The 19,635-nt window shown below is 44.0% G+C and overlaps 1 protein-coding gene across 1 annotated transcript in view; it reads left to right on the top strand.

Annotated features, from left to right (window-relative positions):
* The window catches only part of rnf122 (ring finger protein 122), a gene marked incomplete at both ends in the record, with an annotated part of 47,702 nt that overhangs the window by 27,624 nt on the left and 443 nt on the right, over positions 1–19,635 (top strand). Inside the window, 2 exons of the mRNA XM_084440003.1 lie at positions 19,197–19,242; positions 19,383–19,424. Coding sequence (XP_084296129.1) covers positions 19,197–19,242; positions 19,383–19,424 — 88 coding nt within the window. The remainder of the gene's footprint in view (positions 1–19,196; positions 19,243–19,382; positions 19,425–19,635) is intronic.

Below are 19,635 nucleotides of genomic sequence, written 5' to 3'. Positions count from 1 at the left end.
AAGAAGTCCCTCTAGGATGGATGGTCTGAGATGGGTGACTGGTAAGGACAAAAAACTATTACGGGTATAACTGCAACAAATTTACTTAAGCAAAGGGGAAAGACAACAATTAATCCCAAAGCAATAATGCTTAAAAATATGTTTGCCATCAACAACCCCTTTTTCTAGAAATTAAAAGACTGCCATGTATAAAAACCACTAGATGGCAGCATTAAACAACCTAATATATTATACCTGCAGTGTATCATAACAACCACTAGAGGGTGACATTGGACAACAGATTTAAGAAGGATGGAATGCTATCAATTATCCCTAAAGGTTATAGCTAAAAGCTACACCCCGACTCAATTTATGGAGATTGAGAAAGGGTTTAATTAATTGAGGATTTAATTGACTAGTGAACACTGCTAGGGTTTGAGTGCTGATTATCCGCAGTGATCAGTAAAACTGATATCCCGGAAAGTGCCCACCTGGCCCTGATTCAGTGTCCACTTATGAAATTATGAATAATCAAAAAGTATAAATGATCATAATCCAGTTGTTCCATACACCGCACAACCCACTGGATAAATTAAACTTTCCCTAATTTCTAAAAACAGGAAAAGAGAGAGAAAGAATGAAAAGTAAAGAGCGAAAGAACAAGAAAGAGAAAGAGAGAAAGATAGGATGACGTCACTGTCCATTGCCTAAAGCTAAAACCCCCTTTTGGCCAATGACCGCGTATCACTGACCCCCCTTCTACAGCCAGCTGTTTTGGGGGGAGGGTTATTTAGCTGCATGAATGAAGACAGTGTGCACGCACACCCATGGGAGAGAGAGAAGGAGGGGGGGTCACAAATCCATTCAAATTCCTGTGGCTACGCAGAAAACAGGAATATCAACAACTAATATCTACATTGGTCTAGACACAAATATACAATGGACCCAATAGACAAATACAAAGCCTCAGCTTCACTTAGAACACAAAAGACGCAGGATGCATCAAACAGCCAAACATACAGTAGGCCTATATGCCAACGAAACACACCCGTGGATCTCCGGTTTAGCCGGGAACACACACCCAGGAGCACTTTTACTTTTCCAACTATACTACGATGCAAACATATGCCTTTAATTTAACCGGCTTTCTTTATAGACGTTGAACATACAAGTCTCCGCTAAACTTGCGCAAATATATGCGTCTTCATTTACAGACTTGAACATACAAGCCTCGCGCAAACATATGCATCTTCATCAGTTTAAAGACCTGAACATACAAGTCTGCGCAAACATATGCGAATTAATTAAACAATTTTAATCTCTTCTCCTTATTTATCGGAAGTTCTTTATAGCAATAGCAATTTTCCTGTCAAGACAATTAAGTTCTATAACTCAGATCAACAGCAGTCGCCTCCCAGCTCGTGGTCTCTTCTCTGGGCGTCCCCAGGGAAGCAGAGCTTTGGTCGTTAATCCTGTCGAAAAGAGGCAACAATCCGTTGTCTTGTCTTTGCTATTTAGCTATCTCATCCCCCGTCGCTAAAAATGCAGTGTATTGAAACTTAAGGCAATACTGAATTTACAGTGTCGTGACTTTTAAACTGTCTTCAGGCCAGGAATCACATTACAAACACATTTGCATACAAAGAATGTTCATCAACACCAGATATGGTCACAAAAGATCAACTAGTCTTCTGAATGGTCAATGTATCAGCTGATCTTTGCCCCCCCTTCGGACACGGGGGCTGCTTGGGTCCTTCCTGGGTCCTTCCCTGGGTCCTTCCTGGGTCCTTCCTTGGGTCCTTCCTGTCCTCATGTTACAAACTGTACTCACTTCAAAGGTGACCATTAGGCCACGCTGACTCAGAGAGAAAGACAAAGGCCCTCTGTTGAGCCTTGAATTAACACAGTTCAAACTAATTTGAGATTTATTCATTATTCTATAAAAATGATTACTACATGAGAGTAATACAGACATGTGATTAATGTAATACAGTATAAAAATATACTACAAGTTCAAAATGATTAAAAGAGTTGTAAATCATTATTAGTCTGGCCATGTTGAGAGCTGCAGGAATGCGAAGTTCGAGCGAGAGTTAGTTCTGTAAGAGCTGGCATGAGGGATCGGCTTTATAAGGTGAGGTGAGTGGTGAGTGTCAGCTAGGTAATATTAGCTAACTTGCGAGTTAACCTGGATGATTCAAATGTATGTTTTAAATTGGCAAACATCATATGTGATAGTCATGGCACAATTCAATCGGGATCAATAAATTATTTTTCTCACGCCGTTCACTTACCATTGATATTTTTTCTGATTTAAGGTCCCATGGCGGTTTTCTCTTCCTGCATCCGCTTACGCACTCCACTATACCACAATGCAATGCTGCCATGTTTTACTGAAGGAGAAGAAGTGAATAAGACAGTAGCTATGTGGCTAAAGCAGTTAGCTAACGTAACGATAATTCCTGTAGCTGTTTTGCTGCTAATGCAAGTTTGAGTTTGTCCTCCGAATTACACCAAAGTTATCTCGGTGAGTCAAACGTTTTATAATATGCTGGAAATAAGGTCCAGGTTGTCGAAAAAGAGCATTCTCCTTTATGCCGGGCTCACACTACAGGATATTTAAAATCCTAACCAATTTCGAAATCAGGTTAAATCATGCACATTAGGAGAATCTTAACAGATATTATTCTTGCACATCTCAAACAAGCACACACAGCAAGATTTGAAAATAACGGCTCATCACACACTACAGGATCTTATCGTGCCCGAGGGAGCAACGAACCACTGGTCTCGCCGTCTCACTTGTAAAGTCGGGACGTAATAATCTTAAATATCAAACATGTTTGATATTATCGGGGCCTCCCCGATGGGTCTGCGAGCCGATCGGGAGGTATAAGATTGGATCTGTAAACCCCTCACATTACAAGGCCCCGACCAACATTCCAGACCAGATTTCTCCTCCGATTGTCGGGAGGGGTGAATCGGGGATAAATCGGCCCAAAAATCCTGTAGTCTGAGCCCGGCTTTAATGAAAAGGCATGATCCCAGATCGGGATTTGGCGACCCTACATGGACTTGCATGCGATCGTAGAGGTAACCCTACTAACACACGCAGGTTGCGCAAACGTTCTACATACGGCCGCTATAGGTGACGATTTATCTGCGCCACGTGTGGAAATTACGCGGCCATTTACGGAAACGCGAGATCTGCCGATTAGTAGCCGCTACATTAGAACAACACGTCATTCAGAAGTTGCGGCCGCGTGCAAAGAACGCACGTGATCACGTGGGCAGGAACTTCCGTTATAAACTCACTTTGCTGACTCTAGATTTACAGGTATTTATATGACTTGGTCTGCACGCATTTTTCGCACGGTGCAAATATGGTTGCGGCCGCGTGCAAAAAACGTGGGCAGGAACTTCCGTAATAAACTCACTTGGCTGACACTAGATTTACAGGTATTTATATGACTTGGTCTGCACGTCTTTTTCGCACGGTGCAAATATGGTCACTTACTTACTAAACCCTGACCACTGGCTATATTTAGCATTTGCAGTACCACTGGCTATATTTAGCTTTTACCAGTACAAAAACGAATTAATGCTATATGGGGATATAGCAGCAAGCATTATGATACAAACCAATATAAGACTGAACACCATCAACAGTTTAGAACATTTTATTACACAAAGTACATTACAAATTAAAAGTATACATATTTACAAGGATGAGGTTTACGGTCTGTCACATTACGCATAGCCAGAAAAGCAAAAAAAAGTATGTACAAGCTCTGGCTAGCAACCCATTATCTGACAATTGCAAAAGTTCTAAAAACAAAAATGAAACAAAGTGCGCATTCTGTGGCAGGCAGACCGGGAACAGACCGTTGTATCCCACAAAAAAAAAAGAGTTAAAATTTACAAAAACTTTTTACAAAAAAGGCATCCATCCTGGCAGGCTGGAAAGGCAGGTTTAGGGAGACGGGCTGGGCTGGAGGTCACCCACATCTGAATCGAGGGTCTGGGCTGAAGAGGTCATCCTCATCTGAATACTCCACTGTGGTCAGGGCTGGAGCTGCGGTCAGGGGCTGGGCTGGGGAGGTCAGCTGGGCTGGAGCAGATGCCTAAGGACATAATGAAATGGCTGTAAAAGCAAGTCGCATACGTTCATTGGAAGCGTGCCATGTCACTGGATACGAGAAAATTAACTGCCTGACATCACATACCTTTTTGCATCGAGCAGGGGCATGTTTCAGCATCTCCTGCAGCTGGGCAGACACCTCCGTCACAGTGGTGCTTGGCTTACAGGCCATAACTGCACCTTTTAACCAAAAAGGGAATGGTTTCAATGCACATGGCATGAAGCAAAGACAATGTATTATTTTGCGAAAATATGAACAATCCCTTACGTAATATGACATTGTAGAGGGTCATATTCTTCAGAGGCTTCTTCCCCCTCTTCCCATGGACGCTGTAGACACACCACACTCTGTGTATGGCAATGGCTGACAGCACCCGCCGGACCACATCTGGCAGATCTTTGCCACCAATGGAACTCAGATATCGTGTCTGCAAAACATAAAGACAATCATTTACTTTTACATTTCCTTAACACTTCCCTGCAAAAATAAGGAACAAAGTTCTGCCCTTAAGTTACTCACCATCTTCCTTTGATGATCCTTGTCCTTCAGCTGCTCCTCCAAGACCAGCAGCTCCTCCTCCGTTTTAGCAGGGTGCAGGTCATCCAGTACTGCTCCCCGATAGCTGTCTGCAGACTCGCCGGACAGTCTCTGCTCCAGCCTCTGCTCCAGCCTTATCATTGTCTGTGCCATCTCCCTCAGACTTTGCATGACGCTGGAGAACTGCTGACACATCATCCTCTGGAAGTCTGGATATTAAACACAAATGTGGCTATAAGTAATTGTACGGTCCCATAATGGATATTCAACTCAAAGTATATCCCTACATGCAGCATGAAGTAGTTCACAAAATTCAGCATACCAGCATCTGCAGAGCTTGATGGCAACACTGCTGGAGCTGTTGGTCTCACAGGCGATGGCATCAGAGAACTACCTGAAAACCAGAGGATAAAGGGATGAGCAGGAAACTATGGTGCTGGCGGCATAGTGATTCTGGCATAAGGGGAAGAATCAACTCGACATGAGACATGTCAGACCCTGACCTGGTCTGGCCGGGGTGCTAATCGCTGATGCATGCTGCTCGTGCCTGGACGTCTGAAGGGCTGAAGGGCCTGGGCTCACAGCGCCTTGGCTCAAAGGACCCGGGCGATGAACATCTACTGCCGAGTAGTGAGATGTGAGATGAGCGAATTAGTGAACTGAGTACATGAGTCTTCAGAAAGTCCTGAGTTAACTGTAAGTGTGCAAATATGCATAGACATTTCACCAACACAAACATGCATGGATACCTGCATTGATAACTGGCAGAGCAGGCCTTCCGGCTCTGGCACCTGGCATAGCTGGTCTGGTCTGAGTTCTGCCGACCGATTGCCTGGGCACTGGAACATATAGTAGAGGTAAATTAGCTCAGATTAGTCAACTCAAGTAGTACTCTTTTGGGACTGTTGAATGCACTTTATTATATTACCTTCGTCACTGGAGTCATAGCGCGTGTTGCGCTGTCTCTTCCTTGTGTCTTGGGAGTTAATCCATTGATGACTGCTGCTCAAACACCTTCGCCAAGGCACTGGCTCCTTCATAATGCTCTGTGTGTTCCTCAGCAGAGACAGAGGTTGTCATGGCTCCTCTTGATGTGCTTGTGGAGGTAGATCTGGGATGTATAGGAGAATGGGCACTCAGAGCAGGAGAACACCTAAAATCATCTACATCCATTAAAAACTAAACACCATCAAAACCACTTATATCCAATATCAGCAAATATGCTCTTCCAATGCACTCAGAGCAGGAGAACACCCAAGTCTTGCACAACTCTAACATCACAGCTAGGAGAGCGAATGAGAGAGACCATTAAAAAGGATTCTCTCACCTGTAGTACAAGTTCAAATATAGAGTGATTATACGTCATTGTAAATGAGAGCTTACTCTCAATTGATTCACGAGGTTAAATAAAGATTGAATGAATATGTAGCTAGTGGGGGGTAACAACCACACAACTGTGGAAAGAGAATGAGACACTTGGTTCCCTCCTCTACTGGTGTTCATGGCCATGGCCACACACCTGGAATACTCCAACCCCGATTTAAAGGCATAAAAGTGGGGAACACATTCTTGAGACGGTTCATAAAACTGGAGGGAAAAAAAACGGGAAAATGATCTTCCCTCTCCTCATCACTCACTTCTGCATGGGGCTGAGCTCTACCCTGTCAGCAGTGGCAATACATGGGATAGCGGCTCAGCACACAGGAGAACTGCACAGAGAGGAAGGAGGAGAGAGAAAACCAACAAAAAAGGCAAGAAGGGTTAATAACTGAGCGAATCTTGCAAGTTTGCACTACAGGGAAGCAATTGCTCAATTTCCCTGATATTGTGGCGTCACTGGCGTCAGTGATGCGTCTTATGAATCTCACATGTCTACCGCTAACATTAACTCAATATCAATATTCCCATTTGTTTATCCCGTCTATGGAAACGTATGTGCATTTGTACTTACGTGTGCCTGCCTATATTGATGATCAGGTGTTTCTCCACCTAAGGGCTGGCCAGACAGAACCATCAGAGACCATTGGGCTGAGCTGAGGAGAGAGCGACATGTTAGAGTGTATGTGTGCATATGTATATGGTGCTCTTCTGTTAATACTCATGAGGGCATTCAACTGAACAAGACTCACAGAGCCTGTGGTGCTGTCCCAGGACTGCCCCTGGCCATGCCTGTCCCCGTCTTAGCGCCTCTTCCTGTCCCGCTCACCTGCTTCTTGCTCAGTTCAAACAAGAACTGGGAGGTTGGCAACTGAGAGCATGGGAGGGGAGAGAGGGAGAGAGAGAGAGAGTGGGTGGGTGACCCTCTCGTTGGCTTACATGCACACTCCACAGGACCACGTGATTTCTGACACGTTTAGAGGAACAGGGCAACATGTCTACCACCCTTCACACTCAGTAATTAAAAAAATTAAAAGTCCACATCATGAGTACCTTTTATGCTAAATTTGGATTTGTATGTGAGTGAAAACGTAGTACACAATTCTTTACCCGTTTGACAACATGAGCAACCATTTCAACAGTTAAGAGTAACATGAAATCACATCCCAAAACCACCATGATGGCTGCTGTAACCAAAAAAGCCAAGATGGCTGCTATAACAAATCCTGCTAGCTAGCCTAGCTCCGTTGTTGGGGCTTCTAGTATTCTGTTAACGTTAACTTCGGAAAAATGAATGCCTAAAAACAAACACATACTAACGGTGTCGTGGGTTAATGCGAAATCAATGAGTAAGCTAATTATCGCATTTTATTCCAAGCGATGAAACAGTACGAACGTGCAGGAGCTCGCGCGAGCCTGCTAGACTCGAGAAGACTCCACCATTGCCCGTAATTAGGAAAAAAATGGCCCACGACAACACTTCATAAAAGTTATAGTGTACACAACTGAAATATTCTCAAGTTGCCAAGCCAACATTATAATTTAAGCTACAATTACACAAAAGCGAAAGTTATAACAATAATTGCGACAGAGTAATTTTACGTAGGCTACTTAGCTAGCCATGATGTACAGAAAAAGGCTAATCACGTTAGCTGGCTAGCTAGTTAGCTAACATTGGAAGAGAGCATCTGCATATAGATAATCATTACAAAAGGGTAGCTTGCACATAACGTTGGTGTTTTATCTGGGACGATACCAAAATACATAGCTAGCTATGTATACATTGAAATTGAGATACTTACAGGATCTGTGTTGTCGCGGGGACAATCGTTTCTCAATCGTTTCTCAATCGTTTCTCAATCGTTTCTCAATCGTTTGTTTCAAACGGAGCGGAAATGTAACCCGTCTTCTTCTTCTTCGCTGGGTTTAGTGGCGGATCGCAAACAACTTTAATGTGCATACAGCCACCTACTGTACCAGAGTGTGTAACTTGTTTGTCTAGTTCTTCAATTGTGTCACCTAAGAAAGTAGCCCAATGCCTTGCATTCTTTGTTTTACGTTCACTGCTCAGCGTTCATTGCTCACATTTAGGTTGCAAAATTAGGACTTTATTCATAGGCATATTTTTTATCATTATTTTTATTAGGCCTAGACTGCAAATCTTTAGTGTTAATATTAACTGTAAATTAGAAATTACACACAAAACAGACATGCAGGATTTCTCCTCATTATTACAATTCTGTAACTGTATGACTTCAAAATTTATTTTAAAACCTAAGTAATTTACAAATGTTCTGACCCACTGTGACACATTTCCAATAAAGTCAGATTGGGACTGTGATCTAACCACATTGTCACGTTATTTAATTACATCGTAGTTACGGATTTAAGCAGCAGTGGCGGCTACGTTCCCTTACAGTGTCCTTGAGGACGGCTATTTTGGTTATTTTGCGACTGAAAAGGCAAGTGTCAGCTAGGTGTCAGCTAGGTCCGCTGCTGGTACCGTCGCAAAGTTACCACAATACCACCAATGTGTCCCGTCAGTTTTACGTACTGTGTTAGTAGGGAAGCTTGCATTGTCCGTAACTGGTATGCGTGTGCTGGTGCTGAGCAGTCGTGGTGTTTTCCGGTAGGCTGGGTTTATAGTACACGCGGTTGTGGTGATTGGATGGACGGACGAATGAATGGGGTGTGCCCTGTGATATTTGTGGTTCTAGTTACCCATGTGAGCGGTGACGTGTGCAGACGCAAACGTCCTGGGCGCTACAGCGCACTGTGTTAACCTCTACTTGTCCCGATACCTTGTTCCATATGAGTTACCAGACATAGACCTGACGTCAGATACAGAGATAGATACTGTAATTAAATTACAACCAGATGGAGAACAAGGAGTTTGAGAACAAGGTAGGCTCATCTAATGTGCCAGACAAGGCTACAGCAATGGGTCAATGAGTAGTATTACTACGCCCTCTATGGGCATGCGAGCGGTGGTGCAGAATGCCGCAGACGGTGAGATCCTACGGGTAAGATTACTACCCCCCAGGACTCACTGCTGTACATACCCCTCTGCTGTCTATGGGCATATAGAGATCAATTTTGTACTTAGCTGTGACATGAGCAAGGAGTAAGTATCTCAAGAGTCCAAAGTCTGTCAAAATTTCTATGGACTGTTGTATATGATCGTAAATAATCTTATAACAGGGCTTATGATGCTACCAAACTACTCCTTTAAATAAAAATTTAACTTTCCAAAAGCAACATTCAAAAGCCACTGATGCACCATCAAAGATATACAAAGGAAACAGATTCAGCTTTTGGTGTGTTTAATCCAGTAGTCCAACAAACAGAGTTCCCTCCATGCCTCTGTGATAGTAATATAACTGATCTAGTCAAAAAGGATTTACCAAGATTCGTTCAAAAGGTTAGGTCTGGTTTATTGTGAAAAGCATACGAGCGCAAGGACTTCCTGAAAACGCAACAAGGGTGGTTTAGTCAGCGAAGTGCCCGTTTGGTCTTCTGCTGTGGCTTATATGCAGTCAAAACACAGGTAAGGTCTTTCCAGGATGTGATTGGCTACTGCATTGTACATCATATGAAATGGCAGGCGTGGCCAAGAGTACAGACATGTGACATGAGAAAAAGGGCGGCAATTGGGGACAAAGGATGGTTATTCTATTGTAGACAGATGGCCTTCTGGAAGCCATTTTGTATGTTAGCACAGCTATGTGAATATTTGGGGGAGGTGATGAATTACAAAAGGAGTGAGAGGACAAAGGTTTAAGGTGTTTGGATGTAAATTCCTGGGTGTTTGGATGTAAATTCCTGGGTGTTTGGATGTAAATCCCTGAACAATCCCCCATTTGTGCCTGAACAGGTACACAAAAATAAAATATAAAATCCAAACACAAAGTTTAAACATTCAGCTATGCTATACATGTGGAAAGGAAACAATCTCTCCACTAGGTGAAAAAAAAGAAAAAAAGATTTTCTTTCCACGTGCAAAATCACGCACCAAAACCCCTTGTTTCAGAAATTTGACAGGAAACAAGGTAAAAAAGATGACATGATTATACTATTTATAGTCTAAGAGTGGACAACCATTCACCAAAAAACCTTGATTTAAAGTTTGAACAAGGCAAAAAGATAAATGGTTACCAGTGTAAGAAGGGCAAAAAACCTCTTGGTCAATTTAGAGGAAAAACCCAAACTTATTTATCAACTCATGTTTCAACCATTGTAACTCTTGTAAACAAATATGATATTTTTCAAGATAATTTCAAAGTTCATTCACTCTTGTTGTGAATAATCGCATGTAATTTCCTCTGGATCATAGCTTCCATGTTTGCGTCTCTGAATGTTTAATGTAGGTTCCAGTGTGTGCGGTTAGAGGTGCAGTCATTGCTGTTGAGATTTTCCACGTTGTCATACCACAACCACGAGAAGGAGGTGACCGGCAAGGTCAGTCTCCGATTGCTCATCAGAGGAGAGGAGAGTGTGGCGGTGACTGTCAAGGTCACTCTCCGATTGCTCATCAGAGGAGAGGACAGTGTGGCGGTGACTGTCAAGGTCACTTTCCGATTGCTCTTGAGATCTCTGGTTCGGCTGCATGGACCGTCCTCTCAGCTACTTTTGACAGCTATTCCACACAGGCCAGAATGTCCTGGTGCTGATTGTTCCATCTTTGACGGGTAGGTTCCTCCCGCAACATCTACTTCTCTTCCATGTTTTCTGGCCTGTTCTCAGGCTGCTCATTTGCTCCTGGTAGTCTGTCTTCCCATTTGGCAGGTCTGCATAGAGCGGTCAGCCAGCGAGCTCTCGGAAGGTGAGGAGGGAGTCCCTGTCCTGGTCCAGCAGGGTGAAGGTGCGCAGCCAGGGCGCCAGCAGCACGTACAGGCTCTTGAACTGAACCCGGTCCACACGGTACTGCTCCACGTAGGGCCGGCCCGGGTCGTGCTGCTGGAGGGCCACCTCGGCGCTCCCGCTCCCCCAGTACAGGCTGATGAAGTGCTCCGTCTGTGGATCCACAGATGAGAGAGACAAACAGAGACAAAACAGAAGAGAAAAAAGGAGAGTCCTCTGGTCTGGTTTCCCTGTTTCCCTCTTTGGTCAGGAACGGTTATCAGCAGTCTTTTGGGAGATACTCAGAAACATGGTTAAGTGCAAGCTCCTGCTTTGGGGAAAAATTGTGTTATTCAGTCAGGAAAACTTAAACAGGGTGTCTGTTCCAAGTGTCATTAGAGCCAGTCTGCAGTAGCCTACAGTGACATCAAGGGCAGTGTTAGAATGACTTTAACACGCCCAGTCCCCAGTCATGATCAAGGCAATTGGATTTGGCTCTAGAATTTCTCTTGCGATTTTATGAAATACAATAAAATAAACACATTCTTGTCTCAACAAAATAACCCCCCCCCCCTAAGGGTAGAAACAAAATTTCCTGAAGTCAGGATAAAACAGAGGTGGGGGAAAAAAAAATGCATCACTCAAATAAAATGACACTAAAATGAACTGGCTTCATTTACAATTAAGAAAACATCAATTATCAATTAATCAAAAAATCCATCAAAGCTTCATTTGTATAGCTAAAAATTGTATATCTAAAAACTTCCCTCTTCTGCATTTGAGGACAGAGTATTGGGCCCGCTTCGGACAAAAATGGTCTCTTCCCTATGTCATACTTATCTGTCGCTCACAGTGAGTTGGTGACATGGCGTTGGTCCTGCATCTCACGAACCACAGATCGCCCATCTGTAGAGAAACAGGCCGGTAACCCCCATCTCCACCTCCGGTCCTGTGTCGTCTCCTGGTTCGGCACTCACCCATCACTCCCGGAACGACAGTTGTCTGTAAAACACTCAGAAAAACACTCAGCCCCGATGAATGTGCCTCAAACTATAAACATGAGATATTTAACATAAACATTAAAAATATATAATTGGGTTAGGAGATGCTGTATTCAGGTTAAGACACTGGCAAACATTATCTATCCCCCCCACTATCATGTACAAACCTTACGTCCTCAGCTACATCTGTCTCGTCCTGTTTATTTACCTTAAAAAAATAAGTCTATATTTGCTAGTTAAAATCTACCTTGTGGGTTATTCAAGGGAACCCCAGCAGGTGGCGCCGAATCCCAGGTTGCAGGATTCTCCCTTTCAATTTTCCTGCGGTAACTGCGACAGTTCCTGATCCAGTGACCAGTTTTACCACAGTGAAAACACACGTCAGTTCTGTCTCCGTTTTCGTTTCCCTCCCTCGGTTTCATTCTGTAGTCTATTCTGTTTCTATACCTACGATTCTTGTTCGTGTGACGACCCTGTGGTCGTTGTTGGTTGGGAGCAGACGGAAAAACAGAGTTGGGAGGCGGGGCAGCAGCTGCGGGTGAACCAGTCATAGTTTGGGAAGGATGTGTGAGCTCTGAGTGCCGAGTCGGCGTGATAGAGTTCAAAACGGAATGACTAGGAGGGGGGAGGGACTCTGAATATTCCTCTCTCTGATTAACTTCGTCAGCTACGCTTCTTTTTGACTTGAAAAAACACTCGTGTGCGAGTATTTCCCACTTCCTGAATGCATTCCAATCTATCGCATTTCCAGGCTCCCTTCCTAACCTAGTCATCTCAAACGCCTGTAACTGAGCCCTAACAGTCGCTAACTCACTAATATTGAGTGTACCGGACAGGGGGAAATCAGAATGCTTCGCCCAGATCAAATACTGTACACAAGCATCATCCCAAAACCTTTGCGCAACAATCTTAGCTGGCCCAGACAGCGAACTAGTATTGGTATTCATAATTAACACAATACCCTACAGCCTATAATTCAAAACTAACGGTGAAAAGAAAAGTATAGTTAAACACAGGCGGGAAATAAACAAAGGAATACAATTTCGAAAGAAACAAAGACACATTAAACCGCTAAATAACTCACCCAGTCAACTGGTCCTTTGTTCTCTGGCTCGATGGCGGATCACCGGGAGAGCGGAGTGGTGTTTTCCTGCGTCTCCCAGACAACCAGCTAGCCTACTGGAAATCTAGCAGTTACGAATTTAACAGTCTAAACAGTGTACAAAATACTTACAATACTTTACCTGGATCCATGGCGCGCTTAACAAACAATACAAGGCAAGAGCCGAGGCTCAAACAGTAAACAACAAACTAACAACCCCGTGCACATACAAGACAGAGCCGAAACTCCAACAGTAAAACAGCAGACTAACACGGGGACGCAAAACAAAGAACGACCAAAGATGACGAAAAGAGGACGAACACACGACTTAACACACGACAAGCATGCCTGGCTGCACCAGCCACTTAGTCAAAGCTAAACTTAGTTTAGGTTGACTAAACCACCCGGGATCAAAGGGACAAACGCTTCTACCAGAAACGCGGGTCGGACTAACATACCAAAACCACTCCCTGTAGCTACCTTCGTTGAGAAAACAACGGCTCTGCGGTTTTAATTCCACCCGCGACCGGCCAAAGGGAAACCTGTTCTGTGCCAACTCTTTGGCGTATTAACTCAAAAAACCCGTTCTAAGCTGCAACCGATAAACAACCTGAATTGTACATCAACTACAGGGGAACAAATTCACGAGACCAAAACTCACACTTCTTCTGAACTGTTTATACCCTCGTAACGAAACAAGGACGAAATCAAAGGACAATACAATATATAAATATATCTATTGCTGTTCACAACTTCCTTAGATAGTTACTTACTAAATACGTACTAAATACCCACGCCGGGGTTTCTGTTTTCAACAATCCAGACCAACACAATCTGAACCAAAACCATGGCAAATAACAAGCATAAAAGGATTCGTTTTTCAACGTACCGTGAGTTTAGCCGAGTGGAACCAACGGCGGACTTCTCCGAACCAGTGCGCATAGACGCAAAGAGAGAAGTTCCAGAGCGGCTACCGCTCCGCACGTCTGCGTCCTTTGGTTCCACTCCAGGCGAACCCCACGGCAGTAGATCCCATCCCCGTCGCCAACTGTGTTGTAATATAACTGATCTAGTCAAAAAGGATTTACCAAGATTCGTTCAAAAGGTTAGGTCTGGTTTATTGTGAAAAGCATACGAGCGCAAGGACTTCCTGAAAACGCAACAAGGGTGGTTTAGTCAGCGAAGTGCCCGTTTGGTCTTCTGCTGTGGCTTATATGCAGTCAAAACACAGGTAAGGTCTTTCCAGGATGTGATTGGCTACTGCATTGTACATCATATGAAATGGCAGGCGTGGCCAAGAGTACAGACATGTGACATGAGAAAAAGGGCGGCAATTGGGGACAAAGGATGGTTATTCTATTGTAGACAGATGGCCTTCTGGAAGCCATTTTGTATGTTAGCACAGCTATGTGAATATTTGGGGGAGGTGATGAATTACAAAAGGAGTGAGAGGACAAAGGTTTAAGGTGTTTGGATGTAAATTCCTGGGTGTTTGGATGTAAATTCCTGGGTGTTTGGATGTAAATTCCTGAACACCTCTCTACCTGGCTCTCTCATGGTCTGGTAAAAAAAAAAAACAGCATCCTCTCAGCTAGGTGCCCGCCCCTACCCCAGCTACACACCCACCTCACTTTGGCCTGAGTGAGGGGCCCCTAGTGCCCAATACACAATTAAACCAAACACATACAATCATCAACACAACAACTGATAATGAACCAAATAGTGAAATGGCTCCTTCGCCCACCTTGGCCTGTGGTTCCCAGGCCCATTCTGGATGTTTGGTTCCGTGGGAGGCTGGTTGATGGTTCCAGCACCAGGACAGACTGGCGATGCCTTTTCCTTGTCTGGCTAATGTACAGTAATCACTAGAGATAGACCGACAGTATAGAGTAGACAGACAGACAGCTAGACACCCAGACAGACAGACAGACAGACAGACAGACAGACAGACAGACAGACAGAGATAGATAGATAGATAGATAGATAGATAGACAGACAGAGAGAGAGAGAGAGAGAGAGAGAGAGAGAGAGAGAGAGAGAGAGAGAGAGAGAGAGAGAGAGAGAGATAGATAGATAGATAGATAGATAGAACAGGCTCTCCCGTGCCTTGTTCACCAGTCCGCATTGTGGTCGGTCAGAGTGTGCTCTCGCTATTCAATGCGGGTTCAGCTCACTGCTTACCGGCGCGAACAGCTGTGGTACAATGCAGGATACAAGTTGTATAAATGAAGCCCTGTTGTTGCATGAAGCACATTATGAATGACCTCTACACTTTGTTATGCTGGGCCGTATTGGCGATAATCCGACCTCTCAAGGTAGGGCGGGAATAACTAATTTATGGAGCAGCGAGGTAAAGGAGCCCTGGCGTCTGGCCGGTCAGTCTGGTGAACAGGGGGGGGGTCTGGAAATCCCCCTCTCCTTCTTTTCTAATGGTTTCTACCACTCAGGTCCCGCTGAGCTGAACCTTTCACTTTTTGGGCACCTTACCTGGCATTGGCTCTCCCTCCTTCTCCACCCACTCAACACCACACCAGGGTTGGCTGTGCAGACTGCCCATTTTAATGGTGGTAACATCATCAATGCCACAGATTGATAGATATGTATTTTATAGAGACGTTTGTTTCCCTGATAGAAGTAGTGTGTGAGGAACAACAGGAAGCCCCAGGCCTGGTCTGCTCTGGCAGCAGGGGGATTGTGTTGCCCTGGGAAACGGATGTATCCTCACATTGTTCAACAGGGAGAATTGCTGGTGGCCGTCAACACAAACAATAAACACACCGAGACAGGAAAACAATGGTGTGTCACACTGACACACTTATTTGTCGTCACCATTGTCCGATTCCTAATCATGGCGTATGAACCTAGCTTTCCTGTCCGAAGCCTCACGTGCTCGCGACGTTTGGCCGCGTCAAAACAGCCGTGTGACGCCACCAGAAATAACTTTATGACTCTGAACAGACGGACGACAGTCTGCACGCTCCACACCGTGATTAAAATCTGCCTTCCATTGTTGCCGCTGGGAGGGGATGTGAGGGCACGTAGGAGCAGCACAGTCATTCTGTGTGTGTGTGTGCGTGCGTGTGTGTGCGTGTGTGTGTGACAAGATGACTCACTGCATTTATTAATAAATGTCTACGACCCGACAGAGGAAACATAGTGAACCCAGTCACATAATCTGAGCATGTTATTACTGTTATTACTGAGCACGTTATTACTGTGTTATTACTGAGCACGTTATTACTGTGTTATTACTGAGCACGTTATTACTGTGTTATTACTAAAAACTTTATTACTGTGCGTTATTACTGATCACTTCTCGAACTCAGTGTGTCAAAATCTGGAACTCAATCTCTACACTCAAAGAACTTAGTACAGGGGTACAACAAGGCACGGTCCTGGGGCCAATCCTCTTCAGTCTATACATAAACGATCTACCATATTTATGTCAAGACTGTGAAGTAATTATGTATGCCGATGACACCGTAATTTTTGTGAAAGGTAAAGACCACTCTGATGCAGACTCACAAGAGCCATGGTTAAAATATCTGATTGGTTACATAACTGCTGTTTACAACTCAACAACACTAAAACTGTTGCAATGTTCTTTGCAAAAACAAACAAAGTGCACAGAGAACCGGATGTCTTGATTGCAGGACAGAGGATCCAAATAGTAAAATAATATAAATATCTAGGTATTGTAATTGACTGTCACCTCACATTCAAAAATCATATTTCAAAGATCTCTAAAAATCTCAAGTTCACTCTGGCAAATTTTCAGCATCTCAGGAACCACATGTCCATAGAGGCATCTCAGGAACCACATGTCCATAGAGGCAGCGAAAATGTACATGTTCTCTCTTATACTATCCTATAAAAACTCTGGCTGCCTGGTCTACTGTCTACCCATCTGGTCTACTGTCTACCCACCTGGTCTACTGTCTACCCATCTGGTCTACTGTCTACCCACCTGGTCTACTGTCTACCCATCTGGTCTACTGTCTACCCACCTGGTCTACTGCTAACATCACCACAATAACACCGGTTACTTCTCTATACAAACAAGCACTCAAAATACTAGATTAAAAAAACAAGATTTTCTCATCATTGTGCAATTTAACAAAAATATAGACTATTAAGTTGGGAAAACCTTGTTCTCTTTAAGAACTGCTGCCTAATGTACAAAATGCGGCATAACTTGGCACCACCTCCACTCTGCAATCAAGTCCATTTCCGCTCCTCTGTAACTGGTGCTACTGGAGGGGAAGCCAGAGTCCCCAGAGGGACAGCCAGAGCAGACTGCAAAATCCCATTTAGAAAGAGCGCATTTGGGCAATCGGTTTTCTCTTATAAAACAGCGCCTGAGTGGAATAACATCCCACAGAACATTAGAGAGTCCATTTCATTCAACGCCTTCAAATATAATCTTAGGAACTGGTTAATAGATAATCAAAGATGTGAACACTGATGTGTATACTATGTGGGGATGAACTGTGTATATTGCAAGGGTTGAATTATATATGTTATATGTTATTGATAATGTGTTTGTACTTGCGTTTTAATCTTTTTTTGTACTAGCCCATTATTTCTGTCCGGGGGACTGCCAATGTAAACTAGCCTTTTGGCTACAATTGGGTACATTTATTCTATTTTATAAAATATATCTTAATGTACGTTGTCCCTCTCTAACAAATAAAATAAAACTGAAACTGAAACGTTATTACTTTGTTATTACTGAGCACGTTATTACTGAGCACGTTATTACTGTGTTATTACATTGTGACACAGCACACCTCCTTTAACACACTCGTTTAGACCTTACAGTGAGCTATATGACTTTGCTATCAAAATATACCAGCAGGGCCCAAAACAGCAATGGTTGCTATGGAAAGGTGTGGCGCAGGACAGTTATTACTGTGTTATTACTGTGTTATTACTGAGCACATTATTACTGTGTGATTACTGAGCACGTTATTACTGTGTTATTACTGAGCACGTTATTACTGTGTGTTATTACTGAGCATGTTATTACTGTGTTATTACTGAGCATGTTAATACTGAGCATGTTATTACTGTGCACTGGTATCAGGAGAGAATGTTGGTGAACCAGGATCCACTCCGCTGGTGCTGAGGAGAACACAGTGGATGTTTGGGACAGGATCCCATCCACAGGGATGGATAAATGAAACATCATTCTGGCACTAACAGTTGCCAGCTCCATAGAGATACAACTGTGTGAACCCAGATTGTAATTCAGCATTCCTTGGATTGGATGGTTTTGAGTGGCATATCAGTTGACTCCTCCTTCCCTCCCTCCCTGTCAGCTTGTCAGTCCTCCATGACTGTAGTTCTGCCTGTCCCCCATGCCTGTAGTTCTGCCTGTCCTCCATGACTGTAGTTCTGCCTGTCCCCCATGACTGTAGTTCTGCCTGTCCTCCATGACTATAGTTCTGCCTGTCCTACATGACTGTAGTTCTGCCTGTCCTCCATGAGTGTAGTTCTGTCTGTCCTCCACGAGTGTAGTTCTGCCTGTCCTACACGACTGTAGTTCTGTGTCCTCCATGAATGTAGTTCTGTCTGTCCTCCATGACTGTAGTTCTGCCTGTCCTACATGACTGTAGTTCTGCCTGTCCTCCATGACTGTAGTTCTGCCTGTCCTCCATGACTGTAGTTCTGCCTGTCCTCCATGACTATATGGTGCGTTCGTTTATAACTGGGAGGTGGCAAATTGCGACTTGCTACTAGGAATTATTAAATAAAACACCGCATGAACTCGCACTTCCTCGTCGCAAATTCGGATATGTTTCTCAGCCCCCAGTTGCTCGAATGCACTAGATATAACTAGGTAACTGTGATATAATGGTATATAGCTCGAATGCACACAGGTCGGAGGTAGGTATTTTGCCACTTGCGACTTGCCACCTCCGACCACAAACGAACGCACCAATAGTTCTGCCTGTCCTACATGACTGTAGTTCTGCCTGTCCTCCATGAGTGTAGTTCTGTCTGTCCTCCACGACTGTAGTTCTGCCTGTCCTACACGACTGTAGTTCTGTCTGTCCTCCATGAATGTAGTTCTGTCTGTCCTCCATGACTGTAGTTCTGCCTGTCCTACATGACTGTAGTTCTGTCTGTCATCCATGACTGTAGTTCTGCCAGTCCTTCATGACTGTAGTTCTTTATGTAAGTTTTGACTGTACTTTCTCTGTTTGTTCCCTTCAGTAAACTACGTCACCAGGCCCAGAGCGAGAGGTTTGGGTACAGAGAGGTGAGTCTGTGGCCACATCCCAGACGGGATGGTAAAGAATTATCACCACAAAATGAAATTATATATTTTCAGTTAAAACGTTTTCTCAAAAGGCTAGGCGATGAAGAGATGTTCTCTAATGAGATGTCTGGCTCTCACAGGTGGTTTTGAAAGGAGACCCTAAGAAGCTGAACCTGCATGGGGTAAGAATGGACTAAAAGATCTATTCAATGAACTATCCAGTATCAACCTACTGTTCTTGTGACATAACTCTCTCTCTCTCTCTCTCTCTCTCTCTGTCCCCTCCTCCCTGTCCCTCTCTCTCTCTGTCCCCTCCTCCCTGTCCCTCTCTCTCTCTGTCCCCTCCTCCCTCTCCCTCTCTGTCCCCTCCTCCCTCTCTCTCTCCCTCTCTGT

The sequence above is a fragment of the Borostomias antarcticus genome (assembly GCF_949987555.1).
Source record: "Borostomias antarcticus genome assembly, chromosome: 6".
NCBI classification, from domain to species: Eukaryota; Metazoa; Chordata; class Actinopteri; order Stomiiformes; family Stomiidae; genus Borostomias; species Borostomias antarcticus.
This window is presented reverse-complemented; position numbering and strand designations above follow the sequence as displayed.